Genomic DNA, 19,819 nt, shown 5'->3' with positions numbered 1-19,819 from the left:
TTCAGTAAAAGTAACAAATATTATTGTGTACTTCTTTACAAGTAAATGTGACAAAACCTTTAAAGTACAGTAACTACAGTGGTGTAAAAGTCTGGAACCACTTATGAATTTTGCATTCTTTCAACTTTCTGATCTTTTAATTTCTTTATTGACCCAATAGATTTGTCTGTATACCACATTATAAGAGATAAAATGGCTATTAGAATCAACTTTTTAAGATCACTTGTTTCTAAATTTACAATTTTATTGATACAAGAATATAGGTACTATAACTTTTACAGATCATGCTTCAAAATTGGATTGAGACTGTCCAATCAGGAGGCTGCTTTAGTCAGCCAATCACAGTCCAGACATCTAGGTAATAGGGCAGCTATAAAAAGCACAATCTTAAGGTTTCATACACTTTCTGCATCAACCATGAACAAGACTTGGAACTTGATGTTGGAGGAGCCCATTTGTGTATCAATGATGAGTGAGGAAGGATTTTCATGCCGCCAGATCACCAGCAAAGTCTGCTGCAGTCACAACACGGTAATAAAGATTGTACAAAAGAAGAAAGCGATGTGTTCAGTGGTAGACAAGCCTAAGTCTGGTTGTCCACATGCATCAAAATCATGCCAAGACTGTGCACTTTGACGCATTTCATTGACCAATCGCAAGTTGACCTCACCTCAGCTACTGTGTGTAGTCAGACGAGTGTTATGTCAATGTCATTGTTCATTGTTGATGCCTGTAATTTGGCCTGTGGGGCTGCAAAGCATGTAACAAGCTACTGATAACTAATGTCCAAAGGTATCGAGTAGGTATGGAAGCACTCAAGCTGAACATGTGAAACGTGAGAAAAGGTGCTTTTCAGCGATGACAGCACCTTCTGCCTATTTGGTAACTAGGCCCTCATCTACATGAGGAGGTTTCCTGAAGAGGATTTCAAGCTAGAGAGCCTTAATCTCACTGTGAAGCATCCTTTGCAGGTCATGGTCTGGGGCTGCATGGCTGCCAGCGGCGTCAGACATCTATACATTATCAATGGAATGGTCAATGGGACAAAGTACATCACAATACTGCAAAAGGTACATGGTACCATCAGCTCAGCAGATGTTTCCAGGCCAGTTCCTGTTCCAAGATGATAATGCACCTTGCTATCGCTCCAAACAGGTGATCAATGGGAAGCTTCAGAACAATATTGAGTGAATCAACTGGCCTGCTCAATCTCTGGATCTGAATCCAGCTGAGAACTTGTGGCACAAGTTGGCCTGGGAGATATGCAAGAGATATCCAACATCAAAACTTGAGTTCACTGAGTCACTCATTGCAGCCTGGAACCGCATTGTCACGCATGATCACCTCATCAAACTAGTTCATTCAATGCTGACATGGTGCATACAGGTGATCAAGAAAAGAGGATGGCTCACCAAATACTAAGTCAAACAGCCTTTTCCAAGGCCACCTACATGAATATGAAGGCTAGATGACACTCTTATGTACTTTTTTGGCCAGCGAAATACATTACTTGATTTATGCAGAAAAACCATTAACATGGCAACTTTAACAAACAAACTCAGAAATTTAAGGCCAAGCTAGAATAAAAATCTGATTCTAATAGCCAAATGTATCCTTTGAAATGTGGTACAAAGTCAAATCTATAGGATCAAGGTCAGAAAATTGAAAGAACACAAAATTCACAAGCGATTCCAGATTTTTGCACCCCACTGTAATTAGATTTACTTAGATAGTATACAATACGATTTGTAGTTTCTTATTCTTTACTAGGTGATAGGTGATGGTCTGTGTTTATGTGTAACTGAGGTGAGGCATTCTGTTAACCTGTAGGTTAGGTATAATAATCTATGGTAGTTCAATTGTTCTATTTTCCAAACTGGATGTGTATTGGTGTTTTACAATATTTACAGTGCTGACTTTCATAGGTAGGGTTAGTGCAGTTTGATTTCTTGGATTTGGTGTTGGTATGGTACGGTAAACTTTTGAGAACTTGTTTGCAAGGTTTGTTTGGCAGTGGAGTAGTTTATTTTGCTAAAACTGATGTGAGAACAGAATCTGTCATGAACTTTTTTTTTCATGTTTAAGTTATAAAGTAAACCTACAAAAAAAACCCCAAAAAACTGTCAACTCGCCATTACTCTTTAATTTCACTTCAGATTTTCTTCGGGGATCTCGGTGATTTCACCCAGGGAACAATGCCTTGATGAGCGCACGGGGCAATTCAGCTTAGTAAAAGGAGCAATAAGTGTTTGTGCACTGCTTTTTTGAAGTGCATTTATGAATTACAAACTCTTTAAAAATTTGGGCACTGAAAGTTTATTGAAAGTGAGAGGGATCGATGAAGAGAAGATGTATAAACCCCCAGCGAATGAGAAAGTTTAAATTGCTTGTGGGTTATATTGTTGAGATCCCCAAAGAAAATCTGAAGTTAAATTAGAGTAGTTTACGAGTTGACTCATTTTGTATGTTTATATTGTATTCAACTCCTCATCCTATATACTCACATATAAACCAAGATTTTGGGGCCCCAAAAAAATGGGGGTCTCGGCTTATATTCGGGTCATCACTCACCCATTCCCCTCCCGAACTTGTTGAGAATACGTGGCAGCCATTCAGTGAGTGGCTCAGCGCCAGGCAGGAGTGAGGAAAGGTCGTTCATTCCTGGTACACCGCTAGACCGTGAGAACTCAAAGTGGCCATTCAGGGAGGGGCTCAGTGTGGAGCAGGAGCACTGAAAGCTCGCTCCTGCCTGGTACACCATTGGGCCACCAGGGATTCAAAAAGGTACGCTGGGGGGGGGGGGGGTAGGAGGGAGGTAAAAAAAATTGGCAGAGTCGTCCGGGACAGGAGGGATCCATCCTGTTCCAGCCCACCATGTCATACAGAAGGCCTGTTGGAGGCCTGCAGGACATCAAGAGAGAGGAGGGACAGGGTACAGGGCAGGGAGGGGGCTGGATGCAGAGCCTGGCAGGGAGGGAGGGAGGGAGAGGGCAGGGAATAGATCCTGGCAGGGCACATGAATATTAAGCCCCTCACCCTACCCTGTCTTATATTTGAGTCAACCTTTTTTTCTTCCTTTTTTGGGGGGGCAGGAAGGGTACCTCGTCTTATACTCGGATCAACTTATATTCGAGTAAGAACATAAGAATAGCCTTACTGGATCAGACCAATGGTCCACCTAGCCCAGTATCCTGTCTTTATGGAGGCCAATCCAAGTCACAAGTACCTGGCAAAAACCCAGGTACAGAACTTGTGACTTGTCAAGTGGCTGATCTATTTGAAGTTATAAAGTAAAACATTCTCTGTACCTGTTAGGGGAAGTTTTATTGATAGTTTGGAAATTAATGAGAAATAAACTCTATTAGACCAATATCCAAAGGCAATTATGTGTTTAGCAACAAATGTATAAGTTAGCCTATCATTGTCTTTAAAAAAAACCAGACAGATATGTGAACTTCAGACTGTTTCAAATTGCTAAATGATTACTTATATTTGTGAGCCAGGTTATGGAAGAAGCAAGGATGCAATCTAAAAATGATCCAGATACCATTAGGAATAAATTAAAAGGACTGCACGGGCAACATCTCACACTATCCGTATATTCAGTACCACTACCTATTATGGAGAGTGGCAATGAATATCCAGATTAAGTTAAATTAGCATTTAGCTTGAGCCAATGTCACGCTGGTTCAAAGTTTACCTCGATTGCATAGTTTATACAAAAGTATTAGCCCCAAGAGGTAAGAAAGCAAAAAGCTACAACTCTTTGAGCTAGCCCTGGTGCTAGGAAACAGCCTGCTAAATAAGCACTTCTAACAGATAGCTAGAGGTCAGAAATCATCATTTTTCAAGATGGTGGAGCTGAAGATAGGAACGAGTATCTCTGAAAAGGTATATTTTTCTAAATAATGGCATATATTCTAACGTTTTAAAAGAATATCCTCATTTAATGAATATAGTCAAAAGTCATACATAGCATTTAGAATAATTATATGGAGTCTCAACTACCTTAGGAAAAGCATGTCATCTGAGAACAGCCCATTGATGACACCACTTTCCTTTTCCAGAGCCAGCATGCTGATATGAAGTTTCTTTGAATTCAGGAAATCTATGATGAGTTTAGTTATTTCAACCTCTTTCACATTAATTGTTTCTTCAGCTGTCATGTTGATAACCTTCAAAAGAAAAAGAAAATTAAATTTTAACATTTGTAACTTTCAATCTAGATCAGTGTTCTTCAACCTTTTTACACCTATGGACCGGCGGAAATAAAATAATTATTTCATGGACTGGCAAACTACTAAGACTGAAATAAAAAACCCCATCTCCGCCCCTTCCCCGCGAGCTCGGTCCCGCATCTGATCCCATCCGCATAAGCCTCAAATAGTTATGATTTTATAGCGAACGTATTTTATTAAAGTATAAAAAGAAACAATACCCTGTACAATTGTCATTTTATAAATACAAATCAAGTATCAAGAAAACCCGTCTCCCCTCCCCTTCACATATATCCCCTCTACTATCAAGAAAACTGAATAAGCCAAATAATTACAGAATGCTACACAGAAATATCATGCTAACAGAATACCGCAGTCACACATGACAGGAATAGTGCTAGGGGAGTGCAACTAGGGCAACTGCCCCCTGGTCAGAGAGAGCCCTAAGCCAGCTGGAAGCTAAACAAGCACTGCCTGGGCTCTGCAGTCCACAGTTATGTCAAACACCAGCTCTAGCAAGATACATATTTCAAATCTGATATATTCTAATCACAAGATAGAAATAAAATTATTTTTTCTACCTTTTGTTGTCTCTGGTTTCTGCTTTCATCATCTATTCACTCTCTTCCATCCAGCGTCTGCCCTCTCCCCCTTCCATATGGTATCTGCCTTCTTTCTATGCCCCTCTCCCCTTTCCATCCAGACTGTGCCCCCTCTCTCCTTTTTACACAATTCATTCTGCTCTCATTTTTATCTCTCCTACACCAGATCTAGCATCTTTGTCCCTCTCTCCTTATTTCTCATCTGACCCCCTTCCCAAAATCAATCTTTCTCTACTTTCTCATTCCTCTGTCTCTCCCCTATCCCTCATCTGATCTCTCCATTCCATCCTAACTCCTTCCCCTCCTCTAATCTCCCTGCCAGCAGTTTCCTTCCTCCCTTGTCCAGCAGTACCCCTTCTCCCTTTCCTCCTCCCCTTATCCAACAGTAACTCTCTTTCCTTCCCCTCCTCCCCTGTCCAGGAAAACCCCTTCTCCCTTCCCTCCCCAGCAAATGTTTCCTCTCTTTAGCCTAGTGGCAGCTCTCTGTGCTTTTAACTTCGGCACACAGCTGCCCCTAAGCAGTAGTTTAGCCGCATCATCGAAGTGGGCCAGCCTAGCAAAGGCCCCGAGGCTGCCTCATGAAACCGCGGCTAAACTACTGCTTAGGGGAAGCTGTGTGCCAAAGTTAAAAGCACACATAGCTGCCACTGCTTGTCTGGGGGTGCGACGGCAACAGGAATCTAATCTAATCTTCTATTTGTGTGTCTAGGTGACATTCAGAGAGGGGTTGAAATGGGATAAAGAGGAGGGAGTAAAAGGGGCCTTGAAAGGGGGGAGGGGAAGGGGGGGAAGAAATTTCAGTTGTTTAGGAGCTCATCTAGCGAAAGAAGTGGAAGGATTCAAAGTTGCAAGTCAGCCAGCACCGCAGCCTCTCTTCCTGCCTAGTGTGCAATTTGTGGAGAAGACCTGAATCCTTCACGGACCAGCAAAAAATTTTTGCGGACTGGCACCAGTCCACGGATTGGCATTGGCCCACGGACCGGCAGTCGAAGAACACTGATCTAGATTATCATCTACATCTAACATTTGCTGATAGTAAAAACTATTTACAAGCTTTTAATTTGCTAGCAATGTGCTAAAGGCACAAAATGGAATCTAATACACTACCATGTTTCTGTGAAAATAAGACCTACCCTGAAAATAAGCCCCAGCATGATTTTTGGGGTAGGTCTTAATATAAGCCCTACCCCTGAAAATAAGCCCTAGTTGCTGATGGCGGTAGCGCTCCCCCCTTGCGACCCTTCTATCTCTCCCACCAATCTGAACCCTGACCGTGAGACCGAAATATAGTACCTTATAACAAACTGCATCATCGGCAGCACAGGGCCCATCGCGGCTTTCTCACGCCCGGGTGTTCCTCTGCCACGTTGCTGATGTTATCAGCAATGCTAAGACTTTGCCTAAGACCCTAATAAGGTCATACAAGGCGTCCACTACATAATCCACCCCTTCTGGCACCAGCTGGGAGCACGCATCCTCCTCCGCCATTGGCACCCACTGCAGTCTCATTTAACAGGCATGTGTAGCAAACAAGGCTGCCACCACTTCTTTGATGCCCAAAGACAACCTTAAATTGTTTCTTTAATACCATGTCCACCCTGTGATCTTGTGAATCCTTCTGCATCTCTCCTCCTTCACTAGGAAGGGCTGTGCACTTTGTGATCTGAGCCACTGCAGAGTCCTGCTTCGGCTGTTCAAAAATCTGCTGAAAATCTGATGCCATAGGGGTATGCAATTCTGGTCCTCAAGAGCCGGAGCCAGGTCAGGTTTTCAGGATATCCACAATAAATATGCATGAGATAGATTTGCATCTCAAGGAGGCAGTGCATGCAAATCCATCTCATACATACTCATTGTGGATATCCTGAAAACCTGACCTGGCTCCGGCTCTCGAGGACCAGAATTGCCTACCCCTGCCATAGAATAAAGCCTAGACACAGCTTTAGTCACCTTAAAAAGCCTCCCATTGCTCTGTATCCAGGGCAGTGAGGTTTGGACACACTGGAAAAAAAAAAGATTTAAAATTGGAATGGTTCATGAGTTGCACAGAGAAGTGGAAGGCTGAACTTCCAACGTCAGCTCTTTTATGGCATCAGCAACGGTGGACATTAACTTCAACAGCCAGCATATGGAGGGGGTCATCACCCGGATCAGGGCTCCCTGAGGCATCTTGCTTGATGGAGCCAAAAATTAAATCAGTGTCATACAGGGTGGAAGCAGTGTCTTGAGATAAAAGAGGCACAGTATCAGTGTGCCAACTCAAACAACCTGGGTCCACATGAATATTGGTACTGGGAACTGGATCAGTGACCTCCATCAGAGAAGACACTTTTTTTGGAACTCTGCAACACAGCTGCCAACTGAAGCACGATCCAGGTTTGTACAGTAGGCTCTCCACATAAGCTGGACAAATTCCAGGAAGAACCCATACACAGGGTTGAAACTGAACCCTGACGGACACCTGAAGAGACTTTTGAAGGACTCCATGCACCTACACTTCATGCTGTTGTCAGATTCAGGTACCAGGTGGGTCTTTTTTCCCTAATTCCTGGACTCACATTGGTTCTCCAGTCCTAGAGGACCCAAAAGGGGCAAAGCCCAAAGCTTCTGCCCCTCCTCGTGCGTGCCACAGAACAAGGTACATGGATGCTCCTCCACCAGCAATCCAGCACAACTGACACAATAATTCATCAGATCAGATGCTGATGAGTCTATCCCTATTGATTTTCAACAAAATTGAGGGGTTTTGAAGAAGAAAAAAAATCCAAGATGGCCACTGCCAGAAAAAAAAAATCGTACTAAAAATGGCCCGTGGAAGCTAAAATAATAAAAAAACAACAGAAAACATGGAAACAGGAAGTTTAGGGATGGGGGGACCTGGACCCTACCCTCAAACCCCTCAAAATGATTTTCAGACCCTCCCCAATTTTCCTATAGGAAATAATGGGGCTGTATTCACAGTTGTATGTAGTGCCTGCCTGTCGGCTTTTTTTCTCTGCAGTTGAAGTGAAGGAAAAGGAATTTCTGCCCCAGACGTTCTCCAAAACATCCAATCTTCTGAATCTTTGGGCTGCCAGTCGGATGTACCCCGACCAAGACCTCCACCCTCTCAGAACCTCAACACACAATATGGGCAAGAAATACCCAAGGGCTCTTACTCAGGGTGCCTTCAGCCTACGCTTAAGCCTCTGAGAATATCAGAAGGCAAGTTTGATCCCAGGGGAATGGAACCTAAGTTCTAATGTGGCACACAGCAGGCTGGCCCTGTGAAGCTGAAGTCTGGCTCCGCAAGATCTACTTCTTTTCTCAGGCAGAGATCTCCTAAATAAGGGGTCTCAGGGCACTGAAGTCACAAAAAACTTGAAGTTTTGTTGAAAAATGAGGAAGAAAAATAAAACACAGCAGATCAGAAACACTTCTGCACAATTCTCTTGCAGAAGGAAAAACTAGATTGAGTGAAACTTCTGCAAGACCCAGTTCACGGGTTCAGATTGAACATCTATCGTACAGAATCTGGAGTGGATGTAACAGAATGAAGGGTTAGGACAGCTGTTGTAGTTGGTTATTCAATCATTAGGCATCTGGTGCAAAGGTAGCGGACTTCACAAATCACCTAGATTGGATTTTATATAGTGCTAGGGAGGAATCAGCTGTCTTGGTACATGTGGGTACCAATGATATAGCAAAAGGGAGGTTCTGGAAGCCAAGTTTAGGTAGAAAGCTGAAATCCACATCCTTCAAGGTAGCATTTTCAGAAATGTTTCCTGTTCCATGCACAGGATCCACGAGGAAAGCAAATCTCTGCAGTTTTAATATGTGGTTGAGACAATGGTGCAGGGATGACAGATTTAGGTTTGTTAGGAACATTTTAGAAAATCGGGAGGTTATTCTGAAGATGAACTCCACCTTAACTGAGATGGAACCAGGCTGGCACTAACATTTTAAAATTGGATCAACTTTTAAACTAGAATTTGGGGAGGCGAGGGGGAGCTGACAATCACTCAGGAGTGTATGTTTCAGAGTGGGGTATGCATGGTAAATGCTTCTAACAGCTTTAAGAGTAAGAAAGCTGGCAAGTGTCTCTATGCTGGGCTCAATTAATGACATTAACCATATGATGTGAGATTATAATGACCTTGTCCTCAAAGAATATTTCGCATACACACTTTAAAAGATGATTTTGATACTTGTTACTGTCTAGAATTGCTAGATATGAAAAATGACTAATTTGCAGTATTTTGACAATTGTATTAAATATACATCTCACAGCATGTAATATAACTTGAAGATATGATCTAACAATGTGTTTTTGTGTGTCTTCAGAAAATGTTATATAAAAGTTTAAAATTTCCTACTATAACATTTTAAAAAATAATATGCTACAGTAACTCTTATGCCAGCCATAAGGTGAGTCCATGAAAAATGTGTAATTTTTCAGGAGTAACAATTATGAAAAATCCATGAATGAACTGTTCTAGTTTTGTGATAGGTGCTACTGATCCTACATTTCAAAACCAGTTCCTAATTTAGGTCCCTTTTATCAAGCCATGGTAGTGTTTTAGTGCTGGCTGTCAAAGTAAATGATCTAATGCTTATTCAATTCCTATGAGCATCGAAACATTTACCTCACTGGCCAGTATTAAACATCACAGACAATGCAAATTATTTTCCTAAGCCCTGAAAGTAGTAATTTGGTCAAAGCTGCTCATAGTGCATTTGCTTCTGTTAAGAAATGGAGGAAGACAGTAAGAGTGTATGCAAGGACTAGTTTTTAAAAGCAAATATTAAGTAATCAAATTTAGATTTGGAAAGCTTGGAACCATAACCATAATTTGTTTTTCATTCATACCACACAAAGGCTTCAATGCCGCTAATGCAACTTTCATCCACCAGTAGACAGCTGGCAAGGAAGGCAAGATGTCCCCTTCCCTAAGGCTGTAGCTCACAGCATTTTGTTTGCTATGGTGGGAGCAGCTGACTCCACAGCAGGGAGACCCAGGGGACTCAATGAAATATTAAACGTAGTCTTTCAATATTCTAATTCTCTTTATGCCATACCTGCCAGATGCTCAGAGTCAATGACCAGGGGGACATGTCCCTAGATGAACAGCTTCTGGGGAGCTCAAGCTTCAAATGTATAGGTTCCTTTCAGCAAAGCAATTTTGCAGAACAAAATGAATGATAGCCTTACTAAGGCTTCAGTGTCCAAGTCTTTTTCTGTATGTATATCCAAAAAACTTTGTGCCAGTCAAACCTTTCTATGAAAAAAGTTGCACACAAATAAGGTTCTGAATTCAGCTTCAAATTATAGTAAAGAAAATTAAAATGTAAAGTGGCACAAACCCCTTCTTCTCCCAATTTCACACAAATCTTGATACAATTACAAGAAACTCAAAGTATTACTGTTTAAGTTTCAAAATGAAAGGGATTTAGATCCCAAATAAAGGCTCAATTACATCCTGAAATTGAAATTTCAGTTTATAAATAAGAGAAAAATGCTACTCCTAGCACAGTTAGGCTCTCATCTTTATCCGGAGGCTACAAAGCTGGAATGAAATGTACAAGAGTATGTGTATATTGTCATAGAGGCTTCACTTGAGATGTTAAACATGCTGCTACAACTACTACAGTACTACTAACTATTTCTATAGTGCTAATAGACTAAAGCAGTGCTGTACACGTTATATGCAAGTACTTTCTCTGTCCCTAGTAGGCTCACAATCTGTATTTTTGTACCTGGGGCAATGGTGTTTTATGTGACTTTCCCAGGGTTACAAGGGACTTGAACCCAGGATCAAAGTCTCCTGCACTAACCATTTGACTACTCCTCCACTCTATGCTGAGGACTTCCAGATCTAGCTCTCTACACCAAAAATTTCTACAGGCATCCAGGCCCAAGTCTCAACCTGCCTGTCCGACATTGCTGCCTTGATGTCTCACTGCCTTTTAAAACTAAACATAGCCAAGACTGAGCTTCTTATCTTTCCACCTTTCCCTCATTCTCTATTTCTGTGAATAACTCATCTTCCCTACCTCATCAGCTCGCAACCTCTCTGAACAAATCCAATAGACTGTTAAAGACTTTGTTTCTTTCTCTATATCACCAAAATCTGACCTTTCCTTTCTATGCACACTACTAAAACCCTTATCCACACTCTTATCACCTCTTGCCTAGATTACTGCAACTTGCTTCTCACAGATCTTCCACAAAACCATCTCTCTCCCCTTCAATCTGTTCAAAATTCTGCTGCACAACTTATATTCCGCCAGCGTCGCTATGCTCACATTATTTCTTGCCTCAAGTCACTTCAATGCACCTATGGAGGCGCCTTACAATGTCTAATGCCACTTTTGGCGTTAATCACTCCTACAGTGGCATTAGGCACCTTAAGACACCTCTACAGGTGGGATAATGGTGGCCTTTTTTGGAGGTGCTTTCATTTTTTATAATGACATTTTAATTGGGTTTTTAAATGACACAATTAGTGCACCAATTAAACCAATTAAGTTAGGCGGTGGTAATGTGCTGTTTTTTTAGAATTGGGCCCAAAGTGGTTATGGAACCAATCACAAAATATTTCTCTGGTTACCTATGCTTTCTTGTTAGCTAAATAGTCCACAGGTAGATGATGTATACCCTTGAAACATCAGTGATGTTGGTTTTTTTCCAATCATTGCAGAACAAAAAAACAAGTGATTGGTTCCATAACCACTTTGGGCCCGATTCTAAAAACAGCACATTACTGCCGCCTAACTTAATTGGTTTACTCCCATATGACTATTTGGAATGCATGACAGAACAGAGTTTTTAACATTTTCAAGGGTTTTCAATGGCTTTTAAATGCAAGACATATACTTTCTCCTCCTATTAGGCATGTAAACCATTCTGAGCTCCCCTGGGAGAACAGTATAGAAAACTGAATAATTTTTGAAAAGCACTCCAACTTACTATCACGGATTTTAATGAAACTTTGTATGCTGAACCTTACATGACCCAAACGCTAGTAAAGTTTAAGATCCACCAGTGCAATGCATCTGATAAAGGTTCATAAGGAGCCTTAATGAGGGCGCGTAATACAATATTAAGATTCTACTTTGGAAAAGGCTGCCTTATGGGAGGGCAGAGCCTCCATACTCCCTTCAGGAACCTGGAAACGCCTGGATGAGAGGTTAGAGACGCTCACTCCACTCTAGCCCAGAAGCATGAAAAACTAGCTACTCGAATTTTAAGAGATCCAACAGCCAAGCCCTTTCCTCTGGGGACCTCTGTCAGACTGAAATTTGCCTCCTCTCAGGGTCAGGGGCTTCCACAAAGAAGCACTTTGCCAGTGAAGCGTAGTCACATTTTAGGGGCTCTAACAGGGTTTTCAGACCTGGCTCTTGAGCTTTCTGCGACTCATGAGTAACAGAAGGACCACCACCCCTTGCGTGACCTGTGGCACACGGTACACAGATGCTCCTCAAATGCCCATCCATCTTGGCATACTATAGGAGTCACACCACCTGAGGAGTCCATCACAATTGATTTAAACCAAATCAAGGTGTTTTGGAGGCAGATTGAACTGTATTCATAGAACTGCCTTCTGGCTCTCGTTCTCTCCGAGATCTCGGAGAGAACGAGAGCCAGAAGGTCTTGAGCATGCGCAGATGCTCAAGGCCCAGCCCAGGCAAGAGGTGGGATCTTTCCTTAACAGGCACAGCACACAGCAGATGGGGTAAGGAGCTTTTTGGGTGGGTAGGCGGATGCCACTTCCAGCATGGGGGTGCAATGCCAGTTCTCGGGGGGGGGGGGGTGTTCATGGGTGGGGGGGGTGATGCTGGTTAGAGTGAGAGGGGGTGTGCTCGTTTATCGGGACATGCTTGTTTTGCGAGTTAAGGTTTGCGGGAGTGTTTTGCTCGTCTTGCAAAACACTTGCAAACTGCATTACTCGCAAACCGAGGTTCCACTGTATTTGTCTGTTGAAGTTGTTGAAACGCAGGCAACCGGTGCTCAGCCAAATCAGGAAAGAAGTAGGGCATGGTCTTAATGCAGTACTTCAGGTAGGATGAACATGAAGCTGTAAATCAAGATCCTGTTTGCCATCATGGAATTTTGATATAGAAGGCATCCAAATTTATCCATCGTGTGTCCCTCCTTGCCTGGAGAGACTACAGCATAAACCTTTGTGGGATTAGATTTTTTAAGAAATGATTCCACCACCAAGGATTGGTGAGGCAATTGCGGCTTTTCAAACCCTTTACAAGGAACCATGTGGTAACGAGATTCCATTTTAGAGGGAATAGCCAGGAGTCTCGAGATTCCTGAGAAAAGTTTGTTTCAAAACAGGATTCATGGTAAGTCGCATGGTGACCTTTGGCGGATGTGGCAATTCCATTTCAGCCAAATATTCAGGAGCATACTTAGACTCAGATTGGATATCAATTTGAAGAGCCTTACTCATGTAAAAACATAGAAACATAGAAACATAGAAATAGACGGCAGATAAGGGCCCACGGCCCATCTAGTCTGCCCACCTTAATGTCCCTCCCCTACCTTTGCCCTGTGAATAGATCCCATGTGCCGATCCCATTTGGCCTTAAAATCAGGCACGCTGCTGGCCTCAATCACCTGTAGTGGAAGACTATTCCAGCGATCAACCACTCTTTCAGTGAAAAAGAATTTCCTGGTGTCACCTCGTAGTTTCCCGCCCCTGATTTTCAACGGATGCCCTCTTGTTGTCGTGGGACCCTTGAAAAAGAAGATATCTTCCTCCGCCTCGATGCGGCCCGTAAGATACTTGAACGTCTCGATCATGTCCCCCCTCTCTCTGCGCTCCTCGAGCGAGTATAGCTGTAATTTGTCAAGCCGTTTTTCGTATGGTAGATCCTTGAGTCCCGAGACCATCCGGGTGGCCATTCTTTGCACCGACTCCAGTCTCAGCACATCCTTGCGATAATGCGGCCTCCAGAATTGCACACAGTATTCCAGGTGGGGCCTCACCATGGATCTATACAATGGCATAATGACTTCCGCCTTACGACTGACGAAACCCCTTCGTATGCAGCCCATGATTTGTCTTGCCTTGGACGAAGCCTGCTCCACTTGATTGGCAGACTTCATGTCCTCACTGACGATTACCCCCAAGTCTCGTTCTGCTACCGTTTTTGCTAGGATCTCGCCATTAAGGGTATAAGACTTGCATGGATTCTGGCTGCCCAGGTGCATAACTTTGCATTTTTTGGCATTGAAGTTGAGTTGCCATGTCCTAGACCATCGCTCCAGTAGGAGTAGGTCGTGCATCATGTTGTCGGGCACTGAATCTTCGTCTGTTGTGCATTTGCCCACTACATTACTCAGTTTGGCGTCATCGGCGAATAATGTTATTTTACCTCGAAGCCCTTCTGCCAAGTCTCTTATAAAGATGTTGAATAGGATTGGGCCCAAGACTGAGCCCTGTGGTACTCCACTAATCACCTCCGTCATTTCGGAGGGGGTGCCGTTCACCACCACCCTTTGGAGCCTACCTCCAAGCCAGCTCCCAACCCATTTTGTCAATGTGTTACCTAATCCTATAGAACTCATCTTGCTCAGTAACCTGCGGTGTGGTACGCTATCGAATGCTTTGCTAAAGTCCAGGTACACGATGTCCAGGGACTCCCCTATATCCAGCTTCCCCGTTACCCAGTCAAAGAAGCTGATCAGGTTGGATTGGCAGGATCTCCCCTTAGTAAATCCATGTTGTCGTGGATCCCGTAGATTCTCCTCATCCAGGATCTTATCTAATTGGTCTTTGATTAGAGTTTCCATTAGTTTGCTCACTATCGATGTTAGACTCACTGGTCTGTAGTTTGCTGTCTCCATCTTTGAGCCTTTCTTGTGGAGTGGAATGACGTTAGCCGTCCTCCAGTCCAACGGGACGCTGCCTGTACTAAGGGAGAGGTTGAAGATGTGGACTTGGATGCCGAAGAGTCGTCAGGAGGTGAAGCGGAATGAGACCGAGGCGCCGCTGAATAAGAAGGAGAAGCCTCCCTGGAGTATTGAGAAGGGAGGTCTGTATCCAACGTAAGAGTCACAGAAGAAGCTCCGCTGTGTGATACAGGAGGGGGTCAGAGAGTGCTTATGTTTGAGAAATCTCGATGGAGAAGTCTCAGGAGTATGAGGAATTGACAGCCTCGACTCGTGCCTCCTAGAGACAGGCGAAGGAGGATCCCTCAGAGATGGTCTTGAGAGAGGAGTCTGGGACCTGGATGGGCCTCGAGGCGGAGAAGTACGAGGCATTAAAATCTTCGGAGTTCGAGACCTATGCCTGGATTTGGAAGGGGTCTCGATGGGCCTTGACAAACGAGGCATAGAAGACTCAATACTCTTCCTAGGAGATTCTTTACTCTTCTTCGAAGCCAGGTGCCTCGAGGACGAGGAATGCTTCAATTGAGGTCTCGATCGAGGCTTCTCCACCACATCTCGAACAGGTTGAATAGCTGGAGACCCGGACCTGGAAGGAAGAGGCGAGGAGTCACTGGAGGACAAAGGTTTTGCTTGTGGTGCCTCGATAGTATGCTCAGACTGGATTGCAGAAAGCAGGACCGAGGTAGGGGCAAGCTTGGCCAAAACAGAGGTAAGCTGCGTGGTCAATATGGCTTGCAGCATGTCCTCAAAGACAGGCACCGAAACCAATGACTCTGGTCTAGATGGTGCAGCAGTGCAGTCTGGTCTAGAAGCTGCAGCAGTGCAGAAGATGAGTATTCTCTATGTTTGGAGGCACGCTTCGAAGGAGGTCTCATAGAGGCTGGTACGACTGCACTCGTTGCCTGAATTGCCCAAGACTCTGCTGGAGGCTTCTTATGTATCATACCTGCGGAGGGAAGAGGAGACTTGCCTGAGGATGAGGGCAACTTGCTCGAGATCGAGGACTTGGATGACGAGGCCGCCACGGGCGTTGAGGCCGAGGCCTTTTCAACAGGCAACTCCATAGGATCGAAGAGCTCCAGGATCTTGGCACCACGCCTCCGGAGAGCTCGTTTTTGAAGGGTAGCACAGCACGGGCAGGACTCAGGCCAATGTTCAGGCCCCAAGCACTTGATACACCAACGATGGGGGTCGGTGAGAGAAATCGTCCGATTACACTGGCTACACTTCTTAAACCCGGTAAGAGGCAGGGACATAGAAAAAAAATATGGCCGCAACGAAACGAGGGCCGGTGGCAGGGCCTGAGCCCAAGCCCCGCCGGATGAGAACCGACGGAAGAAAAATAAAAGTGGGGTTTTTTGTTTTTTAAAAAAGAGACGCGCCGCACAGTGACTAAAAGAAATAAACAAATAAAGAAAAAAGGAAGCCGCAGTGTGAGAAGGCTAACTCAATATCGGCAGAGCTGAGAAACAGGTGCTTCTTGGCTCTGTGGAAAACTGAGAACTGAGGTACCTCACAGGAGTCGCACAACCTACGTTCAGCGGGAAGGCACTCGCGCATGCACGGTGCAGCACTCGTGAACTCTGACAGTTCTACAAGCAAGTCTGCTTGCGAGGCTGTCCGCTACGGGGCTCCGTGAATGATGCCACCCACATGTTGAAAATATGCTGCCTGCTTGTCCTGGGATAATGCTTGTTGTACCCGATTACTATTGTAAACTGTTTTGGGTGAATCTCTTCTGAAAAATGGTGGTTAAATCTAAATAAACAAACATTGTTCCCATTTCAACTATACTTATATGAGTAAAAAAGCATGTTAAATCAAACATCTTAAAGATACATCGGTATACCAAATATGTACTCACATATGGTCCTTAGTAGGCATTTAAAAAAAACATACCACCTATAGTATATTTTAGCGTTTTACATAGAAAACTATCATCTACCCTACAGGCAGTGGCATGTGGTGGTCCACTGGGGCCACATAGCTTTTACCAACACAGCATCGGTAATTAGAGAACAGAGCCAGATGTTTATTTATTTGGTCTGATAATTCAAAAAGGCCTGACAAAACTGAATTTTCTGTACGAGTTGTAAACAAAGGGAAAAACCGCTGCTGAACACTACTGGATCTAAAATTAAGAATAATCAAATTTGTTTCTAAAAACCCTTAAAAAGTGAAATGCAATCATATAAAAGCAAGATGAGGGGGGAAAAAAAAAAAAAGGAGCACCGAGATCTAACCTGCATCATGACACGCCGCGCGGACATACAGGAACAGAGGCGGTGCCGGGCGTGAAACTACAAACGCGGCGCCTCCCGTCTCCCCTGCTGCAGGGCATCCTCAATGCCCCATGGTCCCAGCGGCAGAACAAGACCGGAGCACAGAGTGCGCAGACTCACCACCACCAGCAGCAGCAGCAAACCCAGCTCCCTTACATAAGCTTCTGAGAGCAGCAATGCTAGAGCGCAGTCTGCCACATCCACACCCAGCGTCTGTCTACAAACAAGGAACACGAGACACAGCCCTGCATTCGTCTCCTTCAGCCGAGGCACGCAGCATCTCATCCTCCCCCCCCCCCCGAGCAGACAATTCAAGCGCCTGCCCCAAAGCAGACGCGCCTCCTATCTAAGGCCCGCTCGAGGTGAATAAGGTAACGGGAATAGCCGCTACCCCCAATACACCCCTCCCCTCGCAGACATAACGACTGCGAACAGTCCGCACTCCTCTAGACTGTATTATTTATCTTTACCTGGGAACCCGAGGGCATACGGTGACGAGAAGAGGTTGCAGGAGCCAGGGCTGGCCGAGGCGCAGGCGGTTAGAGCGCGGCTGGGTGCTGCTGTCGCGTCCCCGTCTCGCTGTCAGTGCGTCGCACGACCAAGATTGCGGTTGTCAAGCGGCTCCAAGGGCTCAGCCAATCACCGGCCGCCGATGCCGTTGAGGCCTTAGAGCGAGTGCGTAGCCCATCCCAGCTGCCGCCTTAGCGCGATGCAAAGCGAAGGCGGGGAACGCGGGTCCTCCGTTGTGGTGGGAAAAGGGTGAAGCGACGCGAGACCAACGCTCTCGGGTGCTTAGTTGGACTGGAGGAAGGAAAAGGGGCGGAGTTTCCAATCCAAACGCGAAGCCCACGTCTAGGAAGCTGCCTTCAATGCCAAACTCCAACCCAACTGTTAAGCACCAATATCTCTTCTCATTTCCCCCCCCCCCCCCCCCCCTGCGCAGTGTAGTGATAACCTTCTGGTCCAGTTTGTCTTTCTTGCCTAGATTGTATGCTCTCTCAGCAGGGACTGTCTTTTCTTTGTTTCAATGTATAGGGCTAAGTATGTCGAGTAGTGCTAAAGAAATTATAAGTATGGTAGTAGTTGCAGTAGGGGGCCACTGGGCTAGAATGGCTGGATTCTTCTTAGGGCAGGGACGCAAGAATCTGTTCATATTGGGCCGGATTCTGTATAGGACGCTCACTCTCAGAAGCCGGCTAAGTGGCTTTTGAGAATCATATGGACAAACACCTAAGCCCGCCTAATAACCTGATTCTCTGATGTCCATGTCACAGGTTAGAGAATTGGGTTGCCGCTAAGCTTATCACAGCAAGGGATCTCCCTGCTGTGATAAGTTTAGCAGCACCCCTTGCCACCCCACAAAGACTACCAGCAGAAGGGATGCCCAGTCCCTACTGCCGGAACCCCCTCCCCCCCTGAATATCACTGGAGGGACTGGGCATCACTCCTGCCGATGATGTACTAGGGGGCATTCCAGCTAGCCTACATTGTAAGCACATACTGCAGGCCTAGAGAGGCGCATAAGGCTGCCTAGGCTCGTCTAAGGCTACTTCTGGGCCAAGGCATGCCTACGCATAGCCTTAGGGAAGCTTAGGCAGGCTTGCGCAGCTTCCTAAGCTCCCGGAGGTGCCTATAATGCCTCAGGAGTTTTTTAAACGTGCGTCCTGCTTGGCTGGTTAGGCAGTAGTTGGCCGCCTACAGTCAGGATACCGTTTATAGAATTTGGTCCATTGTTTCTAGTGCTGCTGTCAAATATCTAGGGTAGTGTTTTTCAACTCCATCCTGGAGTACCCCTTGTCAGTCAGGTTTTCAGGTTCTCCAAAGTGAATATGCATAGACTTGATTTGCATACACTGCTTCTATTATATGCAAATTTCTTTCATGTGTATTCATTGTAGAGAACCTGAAAACCTGACTGGTAAGGAAGTACTCCAGGACCAAGCTGAGAAACACTGGTCTAGGGCAGGGGTAGGCAATTCCACTCGAGAGCTACAGGCAGGTCAGGTTTTCAGGATATCCACAATAAATATGCATGAGATAGATATGCATCTCAAGGAGGCAGTGCATGAAAATCCATCTCATGCATATTCATTGTGGATATCCTGAAAACCTGACCTGCCTGTGACACTAGTTCTAAACAGGGCACTGGTTCTCAACCCTGTCCTGAGAGACCCCCCAGCCAGTCAGGATTTCAGGATATCCCTAATGAGAGAGATTTGCATATAATGGAGACAGGCATGCAAATCGGTTGCAGGCATATTTATTTGATTTTTTTAGCCCATTTTTCCAAAGGCGCTCAAAACAGATAATAAATCAGGTACTCAAGCATTTTCCCTTTCTGTCATGGCAAGCTCACAATTTAAGATACCTGGAGCAATGGAGAATTAAGTGACTTGCCCAGGGCATAGGGAGCAGCTCAGGGTACTGAGGCTGTAGCTTTAACCACTACACCACACTAAGACTAAGAATATTATAATGCCCATGTATTGCTCCATGATACGACCTCATTTGGAGTATTGTGTTCAATTCAGGTCTCCTTATTTCAAGAAAGATATAGTGGCACTAGAAAAGGTTAAAAGAAGAGCGACCAAGATGGTATGGGGATGAACTTCTCTCGTATGAGGAAAGACTAAAATGGTTAGGGCTCTTCAGCTTGGAAAAGAGACGGCTGAATGGAGATATGATTGAAGTCTACAAAATCCTGAGTAGAGTAGAACGGGTACAAGTGGATCGATTTTGCACTCCGTCAAAAATTACAAAGACTAGGGGACACTCGATGAAGTTATAGGGAAGTGCTCTTAAAACCAATAGGAGGAAATTTTTTTTTCACTC

At 44.6% G+C, this 19,819-nt stretch overlaps 1 protein-coding gene across 5 annotated transcripts in view; it reads right to left on the bottom strand.

Annotated features, from left to right (window-relative positions):
• Positions 1-17,824, bottom strand: part of WDR47 (WD repeat domain 47) — a 104,273-nt gene extending 86,449 nt beyond the window's left edge. For 2 of the 5 annotated variants that reach the window (XM_033916862.1, XM_033916864.1), the window contains exons 1-2: positions 16,949-17,099; positions 4,009-4,175 (exon numbers count right to left, since the gene is read on the bottom strand). In XM_033916862.1, the coding sequence (XP_033772753.1) occupies positions 4,009-4,175; positions 16,949-16,975 (194 nt within the window). In that variant the 5' untranslated portion in view covers positions 16,976-17,099. The other 3 variants (XM_033916863.1, XM_033916860.1, XM_033916861.1) reach the window with 3 other exon arrangements.
• Between the last annotated feature and the right edge of the window lie 1,995 nt (positions 17,825-19,819).

Source organism: Geotrypetes seraphini, chromosome 12, assembly GCF_902459505.1.
Source record: "Geotrypetes seraphini chromosome 12, aGeoSer1.1, whole genome shotgun sequence".
NCBI lineage: Eukaryota > Metazoa > Chordata > Amphibia > Gymnophiona > Dermophiidae > Geotrypetes > Geotrypetes seraphini.
The sequence above is the reverse complement of the archived record's forward strand: the minus strand, read 5'-3'. Positions and strand labels throughout refer to the sequence as shown.